The following is a 24,676-nucleotide window of genomic DNA, read 5'->3' on the forward strand; positions in this document are numbered from 1 at the left end:
CCCCGCGAGATCTGGCGTGGTGGTACGCCCCGTGACGCACGCCGCAGGGCATGTTGGGAACGGTAGTCGGCCCTCCCAAATCCCGCCCTCCGGCGGAACCACTTCCGAGCCAGCCTCCTGAGTGGTGGGCGAGCCTCTGCGTTGTTGTCGGCGCCGCGTAGCTGATATGGTGAGTATTCCTCCCCAGCTCGCCACCGACTCCTGCGTGGTCACCTCCGAGCTCACTAGCTGCCTGCAAGTGGGGCTCTGCGGCCCTTGAAAGAACTGGATCTGCCGGGGACCGGTGGTCCGGGCCTTGGTCTGGGCCTTCTCGTCCTCGGCCTGGCCCCTCCGGGTAGAGCCGGAGGGAAGCCGCCCCCGGACGACCTTCGACTCCCCGGCTCCACCGTTCTCCCTGCACCTTCCCTTGTGCGTGCATTTTGAGAACGAGGGAATCATAAGAGGTTTTTAAAAGTTTCGAAGAAAGAGTGGACCTGGAAAAGAGAAGAGTAACTTTCCACATACCTCTTGTTCTCTCGGCAGTGTGGTGGTAACACTTCCCTGGTTTCCCCCTGACTGCTCAGGCAGGTTCTGCTGCAGTCCGGTATCCCTAGATGTGTGTTCAGTACTCTTCTTTACACCCTGTGCTTTCTCCAGAATTTGTATCTCCAGCTTAGAGATGTATTCTGAGCTCCAGAGCCGCACATCTACTAACTGTACCTCCACTTGGTTGGCCCATATATATTTTAAACTCAGCAAGTTCAAAACTGACTTAACCATCCCCACCTCACCCTGCTTTTCCTCCAGTGACCCCATCTCAGGTCATTGCGCCACCACCCACCGCACCGTTGTTCATGCCAAACACCTGGAAATCATCCTTGACATCGCCCTCTTTGCAGCTCCTGAACATCTATGGAATCTACAGGGGCCTCCCTGATAGCTCATTTGGTAAAGACTCCACCTGCAATGCAGGAGACCCCGGTTCCATCCCTGGGTTGGGAAGATCACTTGGCGAAGGGATAGGCTACCCACTCCAGTATTCTTGGGCTTCCCTTGTGGCTCAGCTGGTAAAGAATCCGCATGTAATGCGGGAGACCTAGATTTGATCCCTGGTTTGGGAAGATCCCCTGGAGAAGGGAACGGCTACCCACTCCAGTATTCTGGCCTGGAGAATTCCATGGACTCTATAGTCCATGGGGTCGCAAGGAGTTGGACAGGACTGACCTCTAAATGGTTGTCAGTCATCACAGTCTCTAACTATTCTTGTCCTTGGCACCATGAGATCTAACCATCTGCTATGGTGTCTTAAGTGGTCTTTTAAGCAGGCCTTCACCAGTCAGAGCCCCTCCGTGGGAAAGGTTCAGCCACTTTCACCTCTCTCTTTCCTTTGGAATTTTGGAATACTATTTGGAGTATTTCCGTTGGAAATACTCTTATCTATTTACTGCTCAGATCTCAGTTTAAATGTTATTTCTTCAGAGAGAGTCTCAATTCAGAAGTGTAAGGAGATTCTAGTGTATTCACATAAAATCTCTTATGGAACCTTCAGAACAACCCTGTGATATTTTTCCAGTATTACAGAAAAGACACACTCGAGTGAGTTACAAGGTCATACAGAAAGTAACAGTGAAATGTTGCTCGTACTTTAATCTTTAGTATCTTTCAGTGCCATTAAATATTTTTTATTCAAATAGGTACATAGCATTTAATCAACTTCTTATACTTAACAGATTCTTATTGATAGCAATTTAGGTGGGATTTTTTTGTTTGTTTGTTTTTTGCTGTGATGAACAACAGTAAGATAAGTGGACAGCATTCAAGCTAACTTTGTCCTGAACTTTCCTGATTATTTCTTTAGGATAAATTCCAAGAAGTATAACTGGGGCACAGGGCATGGCCTTTCAATAGGTTATACTTGGGGGAAAATAAAAGCAGTCACCCTTGGAACAATGTGACAGGGATTATAAATGAGAAAAATAGTAATGGTACCTATTTTGAGTATCAGAATTAGTATATGTCCAGTCATTTAGCATAGTGCCTTCTACTTTTTAAGAGCTCAGTAAATGTAGTACTTACTGATTTAGTTAAAAATAGGACTCTTAGTGTGTAGTATAGTTCTTCATCTTGTTCGGGGCATATTTTAAGAATCTGATGAAATCTTTGAAACCTTTTCCCAGAGGTTGCCTTCCTCTTTCCCACCCTTCTCCCCAAGCAAAATGATATATCTTTTGTCATATGTCATCAACTACGTGAAACTCAGCATATGGACCCAAATTAAGAACTGCTAATAATTTCATTTTACAAGTGCTTTTTTTTCCCCTTTATAAGTTGCAGGCATTTTCCTACAGCATTAAATATTCACATAAAGCATGATTTTTCATTGCTGTATAATGTTTGTAATTATTTAATTGGTTTCCTCTTGTTGACAAGCTGATATTCGTATACACTAATCTTTGTGTGTTTTGCAGATTTCCTTAGATTAAATATCTATATGCAGAATTACTAGACCAAGAATACGAATGTAAGGCTTTTGATTCTATTGCCATATCACCCTATGATGAATTCTAAGAGTTTATACTCCCACCATCAGTGATATATTAGTTTCCTCTCATTGTCTTACCCACCAGTTGTTATCATAATAGGTTTAGTGTTCCTGTCCCATTCTTAAACCATTTCTTGACTGTTGATCTTTTCATGGCATTGTTAAACCCTATGATTGTGAAGACTATAATTTAGAAATACTGTCCCAGAGCAGTGTGGTCCTCAACCTTTTTCCTTTAGAATCATTGACATAGAAGAGTTTTTAAATATCCTCCCCAGACCAATTTATCAGAATCTCTGGGAGTGTAGCCTAGGAATGGGCACTTTAAAATCCTCAGGTGATTTCAATGTGGAACAAAGGCTTAGAACATCTAATACAGAATTTATGGTGTTGTGTTTTTCTCCATAAAGCAAGGAATTAATTCATAAAATAATTTGATAAGTCACAGTTAATTTATGCCTTAATCTAAATTCAGTTAGATTCTAATTTATATAAGGATGAGTTTCTTTTGTTTTACAATGAAATTTTGCTTTTATTTGTCTTAGGTTATTTCAGAGGCTATGGATATACTCTTCAGAATAAGAGGTGGCCTTGATCTAGCTTTTCAGCTAGCTACTCCTAATGGTAGGTCTTCCAAGATACTCCTTTTTTACTATAAAAGCAGCAATGAAATATGGTGAGATTCTCCCCATTTTGAAAATGAAACTGAGTGAGAGGGTGAATAAACTGTCTAAAGTCAAATAGAAGTGATATGAATTGGATTTAAACTTAGACACTGCGTTCCCCACCACTGCTAGCCCACGGGGCTCCTCTGCACATTAAGGTGTCCCCTTAAGAAACTTTACTGCCCTCTCCAAGAAAATTGCGACAATAAATATAAATATCCACCCTGAGCATAATGTAAATGAGCAGCTAGACTTAGACTTCGCAGGCTTAAATAGTACATCACCGTAAGACTCCAGAACCCATTCTCTTGAGGTCGTGTGATTTAGGAATGGCAGGCAGGTTCTCTGGGAGAAAAATCAGTGTTGGTATAAACCAAACTCTAGGATGTCTTCCTGTTTCTGACTGCTGCCACAAACCAAGCTAAAGGATATCAGAGGAGGATGACAAGGAGCTGTGTTTGAGATGTGTTTCATTTGAAATGCCATAGTACATCAAGTGTGAATTCCCAGCTGGCAGTTGGTAATTTGAGTCTGAAACTTGGGGGAGAGTGGTCAGAATTGGAGATAGAGAACTTAATGTATCCCAAGGATGATAGTTAATGCCTTGTATTAGATGAAATCACTCAAGAAAAGTATGATCAAGGGTGTCAGGAGCCACAGAGAAGTTCAGAAAGGTGAGGAATAAACAGTGTCAGAGTTCCTCCAAGATCACCAGCTGATGACTATTTACTGGCCCCTTGGAAAGAGGAAGAGAGAGAATGCAAGATGGTCTTTCTGACCCATGCCTTCATATTAAAAAATTGTTCTCTGTGTTGGTCCACATTCTGACCCCCACTCCCCAGCCAAATAAAGTAAGTCTCAAGGACAGAGACTTGGGCATCAGTAAGTTTTTTAGTTGATTCTCTAATGTGCAATCAAGATGAGAATCATTTTGCAAGAACTAAATCAAACTCATTTTTAGGCCTGTCGTATCAGTAAAGTATTGTTCCTTGGGCTTCCCTGGTGGCTCAGTGGTGAAGAATCCATCCGCCAATGCAGGAGACATGGGTTGGATCCCTGGGTTGGGAAGATCCTCTAGAGAAAGAAATGGCAGCTCACTCCGGTATTCTTGCCTGGAAGATCCCATGGACACAGGAGCCTGGCGAGGCTGTAGTCCATGGTGTCACAAAGAGCCGGACATGACTTAACTACTGAGCTCCCATACAGGGTGTCACTTTTGTGGATAAAGCCTTACATTTTACAACTCGCTACAAATTGAAGTTATCCTTTGCTATGAACTTAACTGCAAAGTATAACTGATCTGTCAGTCAACAGACATAATGATGTAATTTCAAATGTAAATAGGGACTGCAGATACTTTTTACCCAAATAATTGATGTATTTGAGCTTGTTTTCTGACTTAATAGTATTCCTCCTCCTATACCCAACTCTTTGAAACACTCCTTGAAGGGAATCATTAATGAGGAAATACTGAGAACGGAGGTGTTTAACTTTAAAGACATCACAATTATTTAGATATTTCATGGTCTTCAGGGATGGGCAGAAGGTAATCCAGGAATTATGTTTGTCTTTTGTAGTGAAACTATAAATCTTTAAATTTGGATTTCTGAAACATATCAGGATGCCTTTATATCTGACTTGTTATAAGTAATCTTTCTCTCCCACAACCTCAAGGTATTTATTTATCAAGGTATCGATGTGATAGTTAAATATTTTAACCACAGAGGTAAACAGGTTTAGGATTTAGGAGTATGAAACTGGGACAAATATTTAAATATTGTCTTTTTCAGATGTATCTTTTTATATAGCTTTGACTTTGGAACCATGAAAATGTTTTTTATATTCAAAAAATTCTGTTAAGTAAAAAGGAAATCATTGAAGTCAGACAAATACCAGGTTTGATGACATACCACATAGAGGAAAATGAACATGACTTAAGAACACAATACTTTGTACAGTCTTAGTGGGATATAGTTTGAGGAAGAGAACTACTAAGAAATTCAAATCTCACTCTAGAGTTTTATTTCTGTAAGTAATATGGTATTTTGAGAGTAACTGGAATCCTCATCCATTGCTGATGCGAGCGTAAAATGATGCGGTTCCTCTAGAAAGCAGTCGGACAGGTCCACAAAAAGAGAGTCACCATATGATCCAGCAGTTCCTTCTGGGTTATTACCTAAAGAATTAAAGACATATCCACACAATAACTTCTGCACACATATTTGTAAAACCATTATTCATGATAGCTAAAAGATAGGAACAACCCAAATATGTATCAGTTTACAAATGAATAAACAGAGTATGTTCTGTTCATATAATGGAATATTATTCAGCCATAAAAAAGAGTGAAGTGCTAATTCATGCTAGGGATGGATTCACAGTTGGTTGATTCTTGAAGATATTAGGCTGAGTGAAAGAAGCCAGACACAAAAGGCCACAAAATGTGTGATTTTATTCATATGAAGTGTCCAGAGTAAGCCAGTCTACAGAGACCAAAAGTAGATTAGTGATTGCCATAAGTAAGTGTGGGGGGATGGGGAATGACTGCTGGGAAGTCCAGGGTTTATTTGGGGGTGGCGGAATGTTCTGGGATTAGATAGTGGTGATTGCAAACCTTGTGGTATACTGAAAGCAACTGAATTGTACACATTAAAAGAATGGATTTTCTGGTCTATGAATTTTATCTCCATTTTTTTTTAAAGACAAAACAAACTTCGTACATTATTGAATCTGAGGAATGGATATTTGGGGGTCACTTTTACTGTGCTCTACTTTGGTGTGCTTGGATGCCTTCATGTTGAAAAGTTTGCAGTTTTTTATATAACTTCTATTTGTGTTCTTTTAATTTAGAAATTTTTATCAAGAACGCACTAAAGCATGTACTGAGTGACCTGTCAACAAAGCTTTCTTCAAATGCCCTTGTGTTCAGAATTTGCCACAGTTCAGTGTACGTATGGCCTAACAGCGACATGAACACCATCCCAGGAGAGCTGACCGACAGTTCTGCCTGTACGGACGTAATGCGCTTTATTCAGTGAGTATGCTTGAAGATTGCTAGAAATGTTTTTACAATATCATTTCATATTATAAACATCTCCGTGTGTTAAAATTTTAGATTTGAACAGGAAGAAAATACAAAACGAAAATTCACAAAGAAGAAAGATAAAAAGTTATCAGACATGGTAAGCAAATCACCTGTCTTCTTAGTGATAAAAATTTTCAGTCCTTGAATTTGGCTTTGAGTGAGATCTTAGAAAGTTCTTATTTATTTTTTTTTTTTACAGATCAGATGATTCAAGTCCAGAAAGATTAAGTGACATGCCCAAGGTTATACCTCTGTTTTATATATCTAAACTGTTGTCCTTGAGTATGTTTACAGATTACTTAAAAAGGGATCATTCTGAAACATGACAGTGACGCATTATGCTATATGAAATAGTCAATGATAAGTGATTTACTTTTCTTCACAGTTTTGGTTCTGTTGACTTTTGAACCAGTACTGTTGAGTATCTGCCACATGCCACAAACTTTGCCAAGTGTTAGAGATAAAAAACGGAGCAGCTACTTCAAGGCAGGAAGTTGTACAAAGTTAATATTTAATATGACTGTAGCATTCTTCCAGACTAGTGAGAATAATAGAGTGGACATGAGGTTGGAGATGTGGACAGAGACCACTCAGGGGAGTCTGAACAAAACCAGTATAGTAATAAAGAGAAGGGAATGGATACAAGAAATATTTAAGGAATGAAAAGGATTGTACTTGGAGACTAATTGGATGTGGGATGACCAGCTTATTGCTTGGGTAAAGATGGGAGATGGGGAAGACATGAGGTCAGTGTTGGTCATACTGTGTTTGAGACACCAGTGAGGTGTCAACCTGAGCTATGAGATTTTTAAATGTGAAGTGTACAAAAAAACTATGGGCTTTGGATAAGGATTTGAGAGTTACCGGTTATTGGAGGTTGACATCTTGAGGGTTACAGGTCAGGTATTCTATAGAATGTTTCTCAGATTGGGTTTGAGTTTGTTCTCAGCCGCCTTATGGTGGGTTCAGGTGGTCACTGTTGATGGGAATCCCAAAGAAGCAACGTGTGTCCCCAGCACGTCGTGTGAAAGAGGCATATGCTTAGTTGGTTCTCATATCAATGACGTTAACGTTGATCACTTAATGTGGTAACTGCCGCTTTTCTCTACTGTGAGGGTCCTATTTTTTGCCCTAATAATTAGAAGGTATCTTGCGGGAAGATGCTTTGAGTTTATGTATATATCCTATTCCTCATCAAGTTTTTACCCAACACTTCTAACATCAATTGATAATTGTTGTCAGAATCTAGCATTAATCTGATGGTTGCAAAGTGGTGATTTTTTTCTAAGTCTCTTGTTTCCTTTTATATTTACAAGATGCCTTTGTACTGAAAGGAAGAGCTTTCCCTTTTTGCTGTGTATTAACTGCGTGGAAGCCTGGATTCCTGTTTTATGCAATGAGTTGTCTGTTAGCTGTCATCAGTTATTTTGATGCTCATATTTTCTGCTTTGGCCAAGAGAAACTTCATGCTGGCTCCAGTGTCCTCTTGATACTGTACTTTTGAATACTTCATACTTTCTTCCAAGGATGTTCCAGGTTCATGTACTTTTGCTATTTCATCTCAGGAATCAGCCATTTCCCCAAGGAAGGCAGACATGTATGTACACATACTATACATATATAATGCACACATCAATATTTACCCGTGTAAATCATATACCCCCAGTAATACTTCAGCCTCACACAATTCCTAACCTTCTCCTGGTGAGAAACCTGGCTTCCAGTACTCTTAATATTTTGCTAAATTTGTTTAATACACAGAAAGCATTTTCAGAATTGTTTTTCCATACCACTATCAAAATCAAACCTTCTAATAGAGTTCATTATTAGTATGTCTTTAGAGCAGAGGTATATAGTCATAACATATGTTTAAAAGTTGTCTTGATTTGTTGTATTGTATCTTGTTTATTCATTTTTTTTTTGAAAATTTTAAATCTATACAAATATAGTACAATGAACCATCAGATCAGATCAGATCAGTCGCTCAGTCGTGTCCGACTCTTTGCAACCCCATGAATCGCAGCACGCCAGGCCTCCCTGTCCATCACCAACTCCCAGAGTTCACTCAGACTCATGTCCATCGAGTCAGTGATACCATCCAGCCATCTCATCCTCTGTCGTCCCCTTCCTCCTCCTACCCCCAATCCCTCCCAGCATCAGAGTCTTTTCCAATGAGTTAACTCTTCACATGAGGTGGCCAAAGTACTGGAGTTTCAGCTTTAGCATCATTCCTTCCAAAGAAATCCCAGGGCTGATCTCCTTCAGAATGGACTGGTTGGATCTCCTTGCAGTCCAAGGGACTCTCAAGAGTCTTCTCCAACACCACAGTTCAAAAGCATCAATTCTTCGGTGCTCAGCCTTCTTCACAGTCCAACTCTCACATCCATACATGACCACAGGAAAAACCATAGCCTTGACTAGACGGACCTTTGTTGGCAAAGTAATGTCTCTGCTTTTGAATATGCTATCTAGGTTGGTCATAACTTTCCTTCCAAGGAGTAAGTGTCTTTTAATTTCATGGCTGCAGTCACCATCTGTAGTGATTTTGGAGCCCAGAAAAATAAAGTCTGACACTGTTTCCACTGTTTCCCCATCTATTTGCCATGAAGTGATGGGACCGGATGCAATGATCTTCGTTTTCTGAATGTTGAGCTTTAAGCCAACTTTTTCACTCTCCACTTTCATTTTCATCAAGAGGCTTTTGAGTTCCTCTTCACTTTCTGCCATAAGGGTGGTGTCATCTGCATGTCTGAGGTTATTGATATTTCTCCCGGCAATCTTGATTCCAGTTTGTGTTTCTTCCAGTCCAGCGTTTCTCATGATGTACTCTGCATATAAGTTAAATAAACAGGGTGACAATATACAGCCTTGACGAACTCCTTTTCCTATTTGGAACCAGTCTGTTGTTCCACGTCCAGTTCTAACTGTTGCTTCCTGACCTGCTTCTAACTGTTGCTTCCTGACCTGCATACAAATTTCTCAAGAGGCAGATCAGGTGGTCTGGTATTCCATCTCTTTCAGAATTTTCCACAGTTTATTGTTATCCACACAGTCAAAGGCTTTGGCATAGTCAATAAAGCAGAAATAGATGTTTTTCTGGAACTCTCTTGCTTTTTCTATGATCCAGCAGATGTTGGCAATTTGATCTCTGGTTCCTCTGCCTTTTCTAAATCCAGCTTGAACATCAGGAAGTTCACGGTTCATATATTGCTGAAGCCTGGCTTGGAGAATTTTGAGCGTTACTTTACTAGCGTATGAGATGAGTGCAGTTGTGCACTCATTCCAATCCCAAAGAAAGACAATGAACCATAGTGAACTTTTAATGCTTCTGGATACATGATCGGTCTGGTTTCATCTTCATTTCCCACTCACTCTGTGCCTCTCCTCAGATTATTTTGAAGCAGAGAAGAATTTTTCTTTAAGCTGAGAATTGTGCTTTTAAATAATTTACTGTAATATAGTTCGCTGCTGCTGCTGCCGCTAAGTCACTTCAGTAGTGTCCAACTCTGCACGACCCCAGAGACAGCAGCCCACCAGGCTCCCCCATCCCTGGGATTCTCCAGGCAAGAACACTGGAGTGGGCTGCCATTTCCTTCTCCAGTGCATGAAAGTGAAAAGTGAAAGTAAAGTCGCTCAGTCATGTCCGACTCCTAGCGACCCCATGAACTGCAGCCTGCCAGGCTCCTCTGTCCATGGGATTTTCCAGGCAAGAGTACTGGAGTGGGTTGCCATTGCCTTCTCCAGTAATATAGTTTATATGGTCCTTAAAAAGTCCTTTTACTTACCTTTTATATTATTGTTCAGTGTGCTTTAAGTTAACTATTACTGTTTATCTTTGCAGCATCAAATAGTAAATATAGATCTGATGCTGGAAGTGTCAACCCCTCTGGCCGCCGTAACGCCCATTATTGAAAGAGAAAGCGGAGGACACCACTATGTTAGTATGACTTTACCAGTTGATGCAGTTCTATCTGTTACTCCAGAAGAAACGTGGGGAAAGTAGGTATTTTCTAATACTACTGCCACCGTTAAATGAGGGCCCTCCCCCAAAGTAATCAAAGCCCATTTTTAAGTGTCATTGAGGCATATCTAGGGTGGTGGTGGTTCTTTTTTACTGTGATTTACTCCCTGTTTATTATTAAACTAAGAGTCATCTAGTAATTCAGTGTTTATTGAGGAAGTAGGATAATATGCAAAACCTATAGAATTTTCCATTTATCTGCATAGAGGAAATTTAGTTTATTTAACATTAACTTTTTATTATTTAGACTTACTTTAATAAACCCAGTCCTATCAAGGGCATATCAGGAATATATTGATACATGAAACTTGACACTTTCATGTATCATAACTATTATAACTTTTGTTAATGCACTTGTATATTTCCCCCCCACAGAGTTCGTAAACTTCTAGTTGATGCAATTCATAATCAACTAACTGATATGGAAAAATGCATTTTGAAATACATGAAAGGAACATCTATTGTGGTTCCTGAACCACTGCACTTTTTATTACCAGGGGAAAAAAATCTTGTAACAATTTCATATCCATCAGGAATTCCAGATGGTCAGCTGCAGGCCTATAGAAAGGTAAAATCAATTCATTCTTAGAAAAATAAAAATATCATTCATTTTGCATTTAATTTTGTGCTTCTAATAAATAGCGTTTTGTGATTTAATTTTATCAAGTGTGGGTGAACACTATTGGCTTTACATCTTACTTAATGTCTGTTCTCATGTAACTTTTTAAAGTCTTTTTAAAAAACTATTATGCTAAATTATATATAACATTTTAATTTCATATATTCGGTGAAGTTCATATGTTATATTTCTATAGTGAAATTTAAGAATGAAAAGATGCTTACATGCCTAGAGAGGCTGATGAATGCTATTTAATAACTTCCTTTTCTTTCCCATTAGTTGCAGATTTATAAAAGAGACAAGATTACAGTTAGAGAAGGGAAATTAGATTTTATCTTATTTCTAATTAGGATTTGTTGTACTCCATCCCCACCTCCCAGGATCATTTGGGTTTTATTAGAGGTGTTTTGAAGAAAACATGATCAGCATTCAAAGAAATGAGATTTATTGGCAAACGACTGGTTCGATAGTGTGTATATATATATATATTTTTGTTAGTATATATTTTTGATATGTGGCCTTGCCTAGTACCCATCAAATTATACCATGGAAACATCTTCCCAATCTGTGTTCCTGAAAAGAGATGTAACACTGTAACCCTCTGTGCCTCTCTGTAAGTGCCAAATGAATTGATTTGCAGAGGCAACAGTTACACAAGCTAATGATCTCATTCAAACTGCTTGAATACATAGGAGATATCAAAAAGAAGATGTCAGACTTTCAGAGTAACTATTACATGTTTTTATACATTCAGGAATATGTTGCCTTTTAAACATATATGTTTATTTTTATTTTGATGCCATATTGGTCTTTAAACCACCAATTTCCATTCTGTAATCTAATCACTACCCCTTATATTTGTTAAATACTCTAAGCATGATTTTTAAAAATGAAAACCTAAGCATGATTTTTTTGGTATAGTTATATCATTGTTAATTACTCATTTACAAGACTTTAAAAACTAGTCTTTAGCCTGGATTTGTTTTAGCAGACTGTGTTACAATAAGTAATTTTAAATTATCTCAGTTCTTTCACTGTAACAAATTATTTTCAATTTTCTATATTCTCTTCCAGTTTCTATCCATATACATAGATAAACAAAAATCCTTTTTGGTTTTAGTTATATATAGATAAACAAAAATAAATCCTTTTTGGTTTTAGTTTAAATCTCATCGTCTTTGACCTTCATGAATTAAATCATAAGTGTCTGATAACTTGTATACCCAGTATATAGTAAATTTTCTGTTTTGTATCTAGTTTGGGTTTATTTATTGACTAGGAACCTATATCATTTAACCTTTTTTCTCTTATTTGCTGTTGATTCTGGTTTTATTTAGGAATTACACGATGTCTTCAATCTGCCTCATGACAGACCTTATTTCAAAAGGTCTAATGCTTATCATTTTCCAGATGAACCATACAAAGATGGTTACATTAGAAATCCACATACTTATCTCAATCCACCTAACATAGAGACTGGTATGGTGAGTTTAGTAATTATTTATACAAGTTGGTTGATCATTAGTGTCATTAATTGTTTTTTGCTTGTGCCCAGTGGATACTTGATTATGATTAATTATTTTTTTATTCTCTGCGGGACTTAGGTTGCTAATATTTTGTTACGAATTTTGCATTTATGTAATGATATTGTCTTATAATTTTATTTTCTCATACTGTTCTTACTTCACTTTTGTATCAGTAATACACTGATACACTGAAAGAGTTGGAGAGTTGTTTTTTTTTTTTAATTTTTATAAGGCACTAAAAGTAACAATCTAGCTCTGAAAAAAGTAAATGACTCCAGCATGTGTATGTATATAGTGTTATCTTAATAGATGATATACGTATGTATACATATAATATATACATCTGCTGCTGCTGCTGCTAAGTCACTTCAGTCGGGTCCGACTCTATGCGACCCCAGAGACGGCAGCCCACCAGGCTTCCCCGTCCCTGGGATTCTCCAGGCAAGAACACTGGAGTGGGTTGCCATTTCCTTTTCCAGTGCATGAAAGGGAAAAGGGAAAGTGAAGTCGCTCAGTCGTGTCCGACTCTTCACAACCCTATGGAATGCAGCCCACTAGGCTCCTCCATCCATGGGATTTTCCAGGCAAGAGTACTGGAGTGGGGTGCCATCGCCTTCTCCAAATATATACATCTACAGTTAATATTTTACTGTGTTTCTTCTTTTTATATAGGTTTATGTGGTCCAGGGCACATATGGTTACCATCATTATATGCAGGATCGAATAGATGACAATGGCTGGGGCTGTGCTTATCGGTCTCTGCAGACTATCTGCTCCTGGTTCAAACACCAGGGATACACAGAGAGATCCATTCCAACACACAGAGAAATCCAGCAGGTACAGAACATGCCATTTTGAATTATATGGATGTTTCATGAACCCTAATATACCATTAAATAATTATACCTACCTCATGGTCCAGATGACTTCTGTTTTGAAGGGAAAAAACATATATACTGGTAATCAAGGGAAATGCCCTATACATAATTTTTAATAGCTGTCTTGTGCATGATTTTTTTTGTATTTTTAATAAAGGCTCTAGTTGACGCTGGGGACAAACCAGCAACATTTGTTGGATCACGGCAGTGGATTGGATCTATCGAGGTGCAGCTGGTGCTAAACCATTTGATTGGTGTGACTTCAAAAATACTGTTTGTCAGGTAAGGAAACTTTAAGAAATTTGAGAAATCATTTCAAAGAGAGTTTGTCACTTTTATTGAAAGAAAAAAGTGCATTTTTCCCCCAATTTGTTTTTGCTCTTTTCTCTTTCTCCACCTTGCCCCCTTGCTTTATAAATCTCATTTTTTCCAGTCCTAAATTTTTTTGCTGTTATTTTTTAGAAGATGTTTGTCAGTAAACTTCGTGATATGTACTTGTACGATCTAGGCCTAGTCTTAGTCTGGAAGAGGAAAACTTGGAAATATGTCAACTTTGAGTAGTTACAGAAGGTCTGGTTGTTTAATGGAGAAGTCATTGAATTCTTGGAAGGGAAAAATCAAATATTGATCTATGACTGACCTTTTTGTTTATTCCTACTCTTTTGCTTCCTGAGATTTTAAGAAACTAATCATGTATCCAAATATAATTTTATCTTTTCCTTATGTATTATAATAGGAAATTTTATATAGAAATAGAAATTTATAATATAGGAATATAAAATTTATAAATAGGAAATTTATAATAGGAAATTTTCTTTTCCTTATCTATTAAAAATAGAATATTACTATTCTAATCACACTTCTAGTATTAAAATATGAGCAAATATTAGATAAGATTGATTTCTATGACCATCTCTAGCTTACTCCTTATATATGAGCTTATGTTTTTAATACATTTATTATGACAACCTTGATAACTGTAATGTCATTATCCTTATTGTCCAAGTACTTTAGTACATCTGATTTCACAGTTGGAATTTGGATTGGATATGGAAGTCAGTGTTAACAAATAAGTAATAGATTAAGTAGTGAAGTAGATGGTGATTAAAAAGTGAAAGTTTTGACACATGAAAATGTTGCTTCATACATTCCTCACGAAGCAAGAGCAAAGGGTTAGTTAGCACCACCTGGCACCTCCATTCTAAAAAAAAAATTTCATCTTTTCTATTCTCAGAAGTAAAAATTGTATGATATTGAAATATTCCCTAAAAATATGTTGTACTTGAAAACGTTTTGCAGTTTTCACACTGGCTTCACAGACATTGTCTGTTTTAGTCCTGGAATCTCCTGTCACGTAGAAGGGCAGGTATTTTTGGTCCCAGATTAAAGATGAGGAATTACAGATGAGTTTGATGGTAAGAAGACAAAATCCCAGGATTTAAAACCTATCCTTCTGAAAGTAAATCCACCCATAAGAATCCCCTCAGTATCAAAGTGACCACTTTCAATCTTGGGTTAAAAGTCCAGAACCTTCTTTATGCAGTTCTAGAAGCAAAGAATCAAGATCTTCTTTCCTAGCTCATTTAGTGACCTTAAATATTTAGAGGTTGTATTTCTTTCAATTGCTCTGAGTTCCCTACCACTTAATTTTACTTAAATTTATATCTATATTTTTAATAACCAAAAAAGAAACCAAAAAAGTAGAAAACATTATTTCCCAAGCTCATTTGATCTTCAGAATAGTTCATCTGATAGAAACTGGTTTCTTTCTAGCCAAGGTTCTGAAATGGCCTCTCAGGGACGGGAACTGGCTAATCATTTCCAGAGTGAAGGAACTCCAATAATGATTGGTAAGGTGTTTTGGAATCTTGTGTTCTTTTGGTAGATGGAGAGTATGTGAAACTTACCGTTAATGTAAATACATAATGGCACATAATATCAGTCCTTTGTAAACGTATTAAAATTAGCTTTTACATCAGGCATACTGACCTCTGGATATTTTTTTAAATTTCCAAGGTGGGAGGAAAGTTATAAAAAAGATTATAATAACTAGAAGAGTAAAGGCTAAGAAGAGATTTGATAACTGTGTTCAAATAGACATCAGAGCAGAATGGAAAAGAGACAGTGGTCACTCAGTATAGCATCTGTCCTGGCTGTCAGGAACTTGGCTCGCTGTGTGACATTATGCAAATTGCTTAACCTCTCTGGGCTTTCTTTGTAAAACAAGAGAATTGGATTAGCTAATCTAAAGATTCACAATTCTATGAGAAATAAGACTTGCCCTGGATGACAGAAGGCAAGCTAAAGACTGGTGTGTAAGAAATGCAGGTAGACAGATGTCAGCAAACTACAGAAAGTACTGACTGAGTAGACAGGCTGCACCATTAGAGGTACTCAGAGCAGAGAGAACACGGCCTGTCTGCTGAGAGAGGTACCAACAGCAATGATTGTTACCCTGTTGTGAGGAGTTTAGACCCTCTGACCCTTTTTAAATCCAGTTTAGGTAATCCCATGAATATTAAAGTGACATAGAAACCTAATATGATTATAGATGTGATTGTATCTTTTCTGTCTTAAAGATGTGATTTTGTCTTTTCAGAGTATATTTGATGTTATGTCTTTTCCAGTTTAGGGCAATCAATTTTAATATTATGTTAGATCAATTCATAGGCAAAATAATCTTTTTTCAACTGAAATTGAATGGGAAGTGGAGAGTAACATATGCCCTCTCATTTCTTTATTTCCTCTTCTATAGGGGGAGGAGTTTTAGCTCACACAATACTAGGAGTTGCATGGAATGAAATTACAGGACAGATAAAATTTCTGATTTTAGATCCACATTATACAGGTGCTGAAGATCTGCAGGTTATTTTGGAAAAGGTAAGTGTCTGTTTAACAAATAAATACAAGGAAAAGAACCCCAAACCAGGAGGGAGAACCGGAAGCTAACAGAAAGATGGATTGTAAACTGAGAGCAGAGATCCTCACTGTAAGGAAGGACTCTAAGCCTGTGATCAGTAACTCTCTCTAGGTATGAAGGGCAGGGGGAACTAAAGTAATAGAGTTTGAAACTCATAAATATATTCCTTTGGAGACTTTACAGCTTTTTGTGAAAATAGTGAGATTTATCAATGCCTCAAAAAAGAGTAAAATATATAACGTTTATAATTTTCAAATTAACCAAAAATTGGCAGTATGATGGACATTGTGGAGACTTGACTGCTTTTATATATATATATATATATATATTTTACACATAACTTAATCTCATTCTATGAAAGATTTGAATTTGAAACAAATTTAAGAATATTTGTTAATGCTTAAACTACCAGCTGGAGAAGGCAATGGCACCCCACTCCAGTACTCTTGCCTGGAAAATCCCATGGACGGAGGCCCTGGTGGGCTGTAGTCCATGGGGTCGCTAAGAGTTGGACACGACTGAGTGACTTCACTTCACTTCAAACTACCAGCTAAAGGAGGTATAAATTTACGTTAATTTATAGGCAACTAATTCAGATTTAGTACTGAGTTTTAATGAGGAATTAGTACTAAATTTCCATGAAACCTGTACTAAATCTTTTGGAGGCAAGTGTTATAATACACACTTGAATTTTTAAAAAGTTTTATATTTTTTGCCAAATAAGTCATTAGTACCAATAAAAAAGATTTCTTAAATCAGAAATCATAGGGAATTCTGGGGAAATGGATGGTTTAACATTGAAATTCACTTATGAGAGATCTTCAAAACTGAATATAGCTATATGAGATTAGTAAAGCCCTATGGATGAGATGTTTATGTAAAGAGTTTTTAGTATTTTATGTAGCTGAACTCTTTTATCCCCACTTTAGTAAAGTCTTTTGCCAATTATTGGAGCATCTATAAATACTAACAGAATATAAACACATTCTTAAAATTTTAAATGGCACATACACACAATTTTCTCTTTCAAGGCATTTGGACTTCTAAGTCTATGACGTGTTCTTGGCTGGTATACATATCTTCCTGAAAATAGGAGCAATTTCTGTAGCAAAGTGTTCATTCATTGGACATTCATTAAGTACCTAATATTTACCATCCACTATCCTAAGCACTGAGGGTATTAAAATGGATCTTTAAAGAGCTCTTTGTCCTTTGTAGAGAAGGACAAAGAAGGAGAGTCCATAAAGGACTGCTGCTGCTGCTCCTGCTAAGTCGCTTCAGTCACGTCTGACTCTAGGCGACCCCACAGACAGCAGCCCACCAGGCTCCTCCATCCCTGGGATTCTCCAGGCAAGAATACTGGAGTGGGTTGCCATTTCCTTCTCCAATGCATGCATGCATGCTAAGTCGCGTCAGTTGTGTCCGACTCTGTGCAACCCCATGGACAGCAGCTTACCAGGCTCCTCTGTCTACAGGATTCTCCAGGCAAGAATACTGGAGTGGGTTGCTATTTCCTCCTCCACAATAAAGGATTCCTTCCTCCCAAAAATATGGTGTCTTCGGTGGCACTTACAAGGCCGCCCCTGCAGAGATTACTCTAAGTGAAAGGGAAGCTGGGCATGTTCTGAGAACTGTGGCATTTTTAACATGACTTGAACTGGTGGAGAGAGGTGGCTGATGACTGGAGGGATCTGCAGAAGCTAAGTCAGGATGGCCACTGAGAGCCAGGCTGAGATACATGCGTTCAGATTTTATCTTAAAGGCACTGAGAAGCCTTACAGATGCTGTAACAGAACACTGTAGAGGGGGCGGCTTATAGTAGCGGAGGTTTATTTCTCAGAGTTCTGGAGGCTGGGAAATCCAGGATGGAGGTGCCGGCTGATTTGGTAGGCCCACTTTCTAGTTCAAAGACGGCAGACTTCCTCACTGTCTCCACGTGGTATAAGGGATGAGGAAGCTCTCTGGGCACTCTAATGATGGCTCTATTGTCATTAACGTAGTCAGCTCCTAGAGGCCCCACTTCAGATGCCAGCACATTGGAGATTAGGGTTCATCATACAAGTGTTAGACACATTCAGTCAATGTCAGGGGCCGGAGGGACAATCCTCCCTCTGCCTGACCTCTCTACCCACTTGGGGAGCTTTCCTGTATAAGTTCCCTAAGCCAGTCGCCTCAAAAGAAGGACGTCTGGCTCCTCTCCTTATCCCCACAGTTGCTGGTTTGGGCGCTGTCTCTACCCACTTCTCTTGAAAAAAATTTGAGACCAGTTACCTAGAGATGGCCCACATGTGTGAAAGATTAAAACAGAAAGTGTAAGCCTTTTTCTATCGTTAAGAAAACAGATTTTAGGACATGAAATTCATTAGAGAAAGTTTTGCTGAAAAAATGAGATGATAAAAAGAACTTTATGTAAAGAAATGACTCTCAATGGAAATAAACGAGACTTAATTGGTGGTATCTGTAGGCAGGGGGAACAGAACTGGTAGAGGACTTTTTAATTTTTACTTTCACCTCATTTGAATTTTTTTATGTGTATCTTATTTTTGCAATCAGAAAAACAATAAAGACCTAAAGAACATCTCTATTCAACCCTCTCCCCTCCACACTGAAAAACAGGCTAACAGACCACCTTCCTCTGTAGGAACTATGACCTTTGTCTTCAGGTCCCTGCCAGGATGCCCAGCAGCCTCCTACTTAGGTGGGCTTCCCTGATAACTCAAGTGGTAAAGAATCTGCCTACCAATGCAGGAGACACAGGAGACTCGGGTTCCATCTCTGGGTTAGGAAGACCCCTGGAGGAGGAAATGACAACCCACTCCAGTACTCTTGCCTGGAAAATCCCATGGACAGAGGAGCCAGGCGGCAGTTAAATTATCACATGCCATCGACTACCAGAATTATAAAACCATACATCTTAAAAATCAATAAAATATGACATTGAGTAATAGTACCATAATGAAGCTTTTCCTTTTTTAAATGATTCCTATGATTAAATACAGAATTAAAATTTTTAAATTCTATCTGAAATGAACCCAAATAAGCTACTTTTCTGTGCTTAATAGGAATTCAGATACTTGCATTGTATAGGTATTTACAGTCTTCCTGCAAGATTCAGTTGTAAAATGTTACAATTTCAGTTATGTAGTCCTGTAACTTTGTAATAGGTTTTCCTTTCCCTTCTCCCACATCTAGGGCTGGTGTGGATGGAAGGGCCCAGAGTTTTGGAACAAGGATGCTTACTATAACTTATGCCTCCCTCAGAGACCAAATACTATTTAAAATATCCTGGACTCAAAGACTGTATCAAAATTGTACTTTGTAACTTTGTTGATAAAGAATAAATTTAATTTCAAATTAAATCCTGGGGGTAGTTTGATGGTTTTTATGAGTTTTTCCAAAGGTTGTAAATATCACAAAACAATTATTCTTTAGACATTCTTTTAATAAGTTACGAGACAAAGCATGCACACCCAGAACATTATAGGCATGTAAATACATGTATTCTTGAACATTATCTTCGCTTAGAAGAAAGGTTTCCTCCTTCTTAGAAGGAGTTTAGACACACTTGATGAGCCTGAAGCCACAGCTTGTAGCTGAGCGGTAGACCTGCATGAAGTGAAGACCTTCTCCTCACCTCTTCATGACCAGTACATCTGTTGTTGAAAAACATATTGACATTAAAACCTTTTTTTAAAAAGTTTTCCTCCCCAGTCTTCTACCATGCAGGACAATTTTTGGTCTCTAAAGTCTAGCAGTAGTTACTACATCCAGTATTAAAATGTGTTAATGAGAATGAAAAGATATACAAGACATAAGACTGGCAATATTTAAATGAAACAATAAATTCTGTTTTAAATAAGAAATCCTTAAGGGAGGAAGAAGGAAGAAACTGAATTACTTACCAACACTTCCTTTTCCCACTTGTATATTCCTCACTTCCAAAACTTCGTTTCAGTCTGAGCACTTGAACACAATGATCTTTATTGGGTTGTTCCCTTGATTTTATTGTCTGCATACATTTAATTGTTGTAAGAAACTTGGCACATTCTGGAAATCCACATGACCAAGCAAGATCTTCAGCTGTTTGCCCATTCTTATTACATAAACTAAGACAAAAAAAAAAAAAAGTATTCAAGTAAAAGTTGACAGTTGTTTTTAGCCTTTTAAAAATATATTTCTAATAAAGGTGCTTTGGGCTTATACAAATGTTGGTTGCAGAATAAAAGAGGTAAAGGAAGCATAGAGGAATTCCATGTTTGCTCACTATTTGTCCTTAGCACAAAGGACAGCCCAGAATGGGCACTTCATTTCTACACAAATAAGTATTCTGTTTTCAGTACAATGAGTGAGTACACAAAGGAAATCAGTGAGAACATCTATAGAATGGATTTTTAAAAACAAAACTAAGATGTAATACTGCCATGACACATGAAAAGAACTGCACCTCTGATTGTTTAGGATCCATTTTTTAATTTACTTGAATAGTATCAGGTAATTTAACAGCCTAAGTTAATATTTAAATGGTACCACTACATTATCAATTAGGCAAGCATCATGTAATTGAGCTGCAGGAGTCTGATTAACCCAAGAAAATATAAAATTTGAAGTCACTGATTCCATACTCACTCAATTTGGGCATCACTGGCTACAAGTAGACTGAGGCATTCCATGCTTCCAACTCTTGCTGCCTTGTGTAGTGGAGCTTCTCCAAAAACATCCTTACAGACAAGACAGCATATTTTAGTCTCCCCAAAACACTCTTGTGGAAGTTGATGAGTGAGCTTTATTGCTTGAGGAAGCTATTTGAGGAAGTAGGGTTAGAACTGCATTGTACTGGACTGAATCTTTTAATTCTTTTTTAAAGTAAAGTTCACTTGGTGCCCTATTAAATATAGAATTGTCATTAATAAAAGCATGTGCAGTCACAGCTACATACATTAAATTTTAAGTGATTAAAAGCAAAATAGAATCCTACAGAAGTAAAAATTACAATTTAAAATTTAACATTGAATGGAAGATGCAAACTACCTTAAGTTCTGTAAGGAATTATATTGATTGTGAGCATGTCTTACAAGTTGTGCTACCCTGAGACTTAATTTTGTAATGGAGCAGTTCCTTTGGAAATGAATGGTAGACCCTGGAAATGTCCGATGTAGTAGCCAGCAGCCATCTATCGGGCTAATGAGCACCTAAAATGTGGCTAGTCTGAACTGAAATGTGCTGTCAATGTAAAATACACGGAGGGTGAGGAGGCATATCCGATATATTTATATATCAGTTATGTTTTACATTGATTACACATGATAATTTTGATTAATTGTGTCAGTTTACTAAAATGTTTCGCTTCATTAATGTGGCTACTGGAAAACTAAAGTTACGTAGTGTCTCACACTTCTATAGGCATCACTGTGCTAGTCATGTTTCTAATAACTGAAACGACAATATCTTGGTGTCTAAGAAATGTTTGTGTGGATTTGGGGTGAAGGGGAGGGTTGCACACAGCAACAATCAGTTACCTAGTTACCTGCTGGTTGAGGTCAGCGCCCGTCTGCAGCTGCCAGAGAAGAAAGCAAGCAAGGCCGCCACCTGCAGCCAAGTGGACGGGCGACTGCTCACAGGGATCCGGGGGTGCGTTGACGGAGGCCCCGGTCTCCAGCAGATGCTTCAGACTATCCACCTGCGAGAAAAGAACAGCTCCAGCACCCCTTCTCGCCTTTGTCCAGGCTCCTGCCCTCCGGAGATTGAAGTCCTCCGCCACTCCAAAACCCCTCCAACTCTGAAGAGGCTTGACTTAGCAGCGCCAAGTGGTCAGTACACCTTCACCCTATCTAGCCCTCTATAGAAGACAGACATCTGTACGCTTAAGTCTGCCGGACAAAAGCAGCCTGAATCTCACCTCTGGGTTGCAATCGAGCAGCAGCATCTCCCGCCTAAAGTAGAGGACAGGAGTCCTTGGGAGAGCTGAGCAGTGCGGCACTCGCTGCAGACGGACAGGTTAAGAGTGGACAGGCCGCCCGAGAGCCGGAGAATTTAAAAGATCACCAGAGCTAGGGGGCCAGCCCCTCCCCGCCGTGCCTCAGCTGCGGCTCGGCCGGAGCAGCCCAACCCTAGGAGGCCCGCCTTTCTCCGCCCAGCAGCAGCCGCACGTACACAAACAGTAGCACGTGTAACCAGGAGCCCAGGGAGGCTGGCGGGGGCGGGGGTGAGGAGGAGGCCGCGAGGATGCGCCAGCTGATTGGCCAAGGGGAGGTGTCAGGCCCGCCCGCCTCGGGGTGGAGTCCTGAGGCCGTTCCCGCCCAGGTCCTGTTGCGCATGCGCCGTGAAAGACTGGCGTCAGGACTGCCGGCTTTCACCCGCCGCCATGAGGCGCTGAGAGTTCGGCACGTTTCACGCTGCTTGTTGCCCAGCTCATTAGTCCTTCTGGGGAAGCGGAAGTCGCGGGTGGAGGTTTTGGTTTCTGCTGGCGCGCACGTAACCAGGAAATGAGGGAGCTACCAGGATCTTGATCTTGGGTGGCAGCGCAACCTTTGGAAGCTGCTACTGCGCTTTGGTGCTGGACCCCCGTGGCCCCAGCCTCTGGCTCCTCAGGAAAGAAAATTCCTGAGTCATCGTGTTCAAAGCCGCCCTAGGCTTGCCTCTGTCCCTCAGGCCCTGGACATTTAGGAAAGCTAGAGCTTGAGGGGGTTTGGAGGGGTAGGGGTGGTGGTGGAGGGGCGCCTAACGTGAGCTAAGGGGCTAGGTTTTCCCACAGGACTGCTTCACCCTCACCCCAAAATGACACTATGCCCTTTCCGGGAGTGACGTAAAGTGAGCCCGCCATTGTAATGTGGCCCCTCAGAGACAGGTCAGGCACAGTGCTGGACTTGTTGCCTGGGGAAATGGTGGTCCCAGCTCTTAGCCCTGAGCTCGCTGAGACGGGAGCCCCGCACTCTTCGTGAGGAGTTAGTGGATAAACGAAAAGACCAGGCCATGGACGTTATGACCACTGGCGCTCTTCCCCGTGGGCAGGGCTGACCGTACCTCGGAAAACTGTAGAAACAAAGACATCCTGACTTCAAAGCCACAGCCACTGACTATTTTATCTCTGGACAGTTCCTAAGCAGTTTTTTTTTTCTTCTTCCCCAGGTTAATCTAGCTAAAAGCTAAAGTTCCAACCATGTATTTATTTTCCCTAATATCTTAATCTGTTCCCCTCTATGTGCTGGTACCTTTTGAGAGCAAGACTGAAAGTTTATTCTTTTTTTGGAGAACAAGCTCAGTGTCCTCTGAAAATAGATGGGTGGCCTTTTTGTTCTAATTTTGGATACAGTTTCTTGTTTATTTTGTAATAAGAGCCGTAAACTAATTTTGCAGTAATTTATATTACTAGATTTATGCAGTTGATCCAAGGTGTCAACTTAGAGAAAAATGTGCTGCATGAGAGGTGTGAGTTAAAGTTTATTCAGGGTTTTACTGAGGACTGTAGCCCCAGAGACAGCCTTCAGATAGCACTGAGGAACTACGCCAAAGAAGTGGGGGTGGGGAAGCTAGTTTATATGTGATTTTTTTGATGTTAGGGAATACATGCAGTCAACATGTATCTTGGTAAAAAAATCACTGCTAGTTACAGAGAACAAATATTCCAAGTTAATGATTATAGTGCTTTTCTATGTATGGGAAGCAGAATTCATTAAAATTCTTCGGGAAATGCATTTAACTAAGGGCCTGGTTGTCCAAAGCACAGAGCGTCCCCTTTTCATCTTTTATTTCCTCTGTCTGAAGCACTGAGTGCACCTCCTGTTACCACCTTAATCTCTTCATCTGAAGTATCCAGTGCCTTGCTGCCTCAAAGACTTGGTGAGCAAAATTCTCTTTTCTTTTGTTTGCAAAGGGGTAGTTTTAAATATCTTTGTTTATATGTGTACTTAAACATAAGCGCATATATATATATGTATACACACACACTTATATTCAAACGTATAGAATCGTGCTTGTGTTCTTTTTTTAAATTTATACTATTCACAGTACTTTTTATGCTGTTTAAAGAATGTCAGAAATATATGAGAACACATGTCCATATTTCCAGTTTTCCTTTTCTCGTGTTTTTCATCTAGATAAGCACTATTTTTCAAGACATATAATTAAGCTTCAAGTTTGCACAGATGTTCATTTTCAAGAATTCCTAACTAATACAAGGTGTCATTGAAGAAGTCCTTAGAGTTCTAAAATATATGTTTTGCAGTTAACATATGAAATGGGATATTTCTGTGATACATGCACCTCCACGTTACATCCTTTTTCTTGAAAACAAGATTCTGTTCAGCATGCATTAAGTCTGGTAATTATTGTTAACTTCCTGTGACATATTTAAATTTCACAAGGAAAGGGAATTTTGTAAGTAGTTTTTAAAGCTTTTGTCCCTTTAATCACTGCATACTTGTCCATAGCTCATAATGTTTCCA

General features: G+C 39.1%; 3 protein-coding genes across 8 annotated transcripts in view; 2 read left to right on the forward strand and 1 right to left on the reverse strand.

Moving 5' to 3' along the window:
* Positions 1-65: 65 nt before the first annotated feature.
* UFSP2 (UFM1 specific peptidase 2) lies at positions 66-19,586 on the forward strand. The gene is made up of 12 exons (XM_005909309.3): positions 66-169; positions 3,067-3,145; positions 6,037-6,220; positions 6,302-6,368; positions 10,113-10,270; positions 10,668-10,860; positions 12,249-12,395; positions 13,110-13,274; positions 13,473-13,597; positions 15,089-15,165; positions 16,071-16,195; positions 19,428-19,586. Exons 1-12 carry the CDS (start codon positions 167-169, stop codon positions 19,512-19,514), a joined length of 1,410 nt encoding a protein of 469 aa, XP_005909371.1. The 5' UTR covers positions 66-166; the 3' UTR covers positions 19,515-19,586.
* Positions 5,136-22,394, reverse strand: ANKRD37 (ankyrin repeat domain 37). 5 transcript variants are annotated; one of them, XR_011462886.1, is made up of 6 exons: positions 22,132-22,394; positions 21,760-21,912; positions 20,862-21,034; positions 20,138-20,341; positions 17,692-17,818; positions 5,136-5,362 (listed from the first exon to the last, which is right to left on the reverse strand). XR_011462886.1 is itself a non-coding variant. In XM_070364302.1 (5 exons), exons 1-5 carry the CDS (start codon positions 22,156-22,158, stop codon positions 5,359-5,361), a joined length of 561 nt encoding a protein of 186 aa, XP_070220403.1. In that variant the 5' UTR covers positions 22,159-22,392; the 3' UTR covers positions 5,138-5,358. The 5 variants fall into 5 exon arrangements, 4 of the variants coding, with proteins under 4 accessions (XP_070220403.1, XP_070220402.1, XP_070220405.1 ...); XM_070364302.1 differs by lacking the exon at positions 17,692-17,818 and having other exon boundaries at positions 5,138-5,362; positions 22,132-22,392; XM_070364301.1 differs by lacking the exon at positions 5,136-5,362 and having other exon boundaries at positions 17,411-17,818; positions 22,132-22,393.
* LRP2BP (LRP2 binding protein) overlaps positions 21,862-24,676 on the forward strand; it is a 34,949-nt gene continuing 32,134 nt past the window's right edge. For both annotated transcript variants that reach the window (XR_011462885.1, XM_070364300.1), the window contains exons 1-2: positions 21,862-22,042; positions 23,997-24,071. The gene's annotated coding sequence lies outside the window, so the exon portion shown is untranslated. The remainder of the gene's footprint in view (positions 22,043-23,996; positions 24,072-24,676) is intronic.

This window comes from Bos mutus, chromosome 27 (assembly GCF_027580195.1).
Source record: "Bos mutus isolate GX-2022 chromosome 27, NWIPB_WYAK_1.1, whole genome shotgun sequence".
In the NCBI taxonomy this organism is placed as follows: Eukaryota; Metazoa; Chordata; class Mammalia; order Artiodactyla; family Bovidae; genus Bos; species Bos mutus.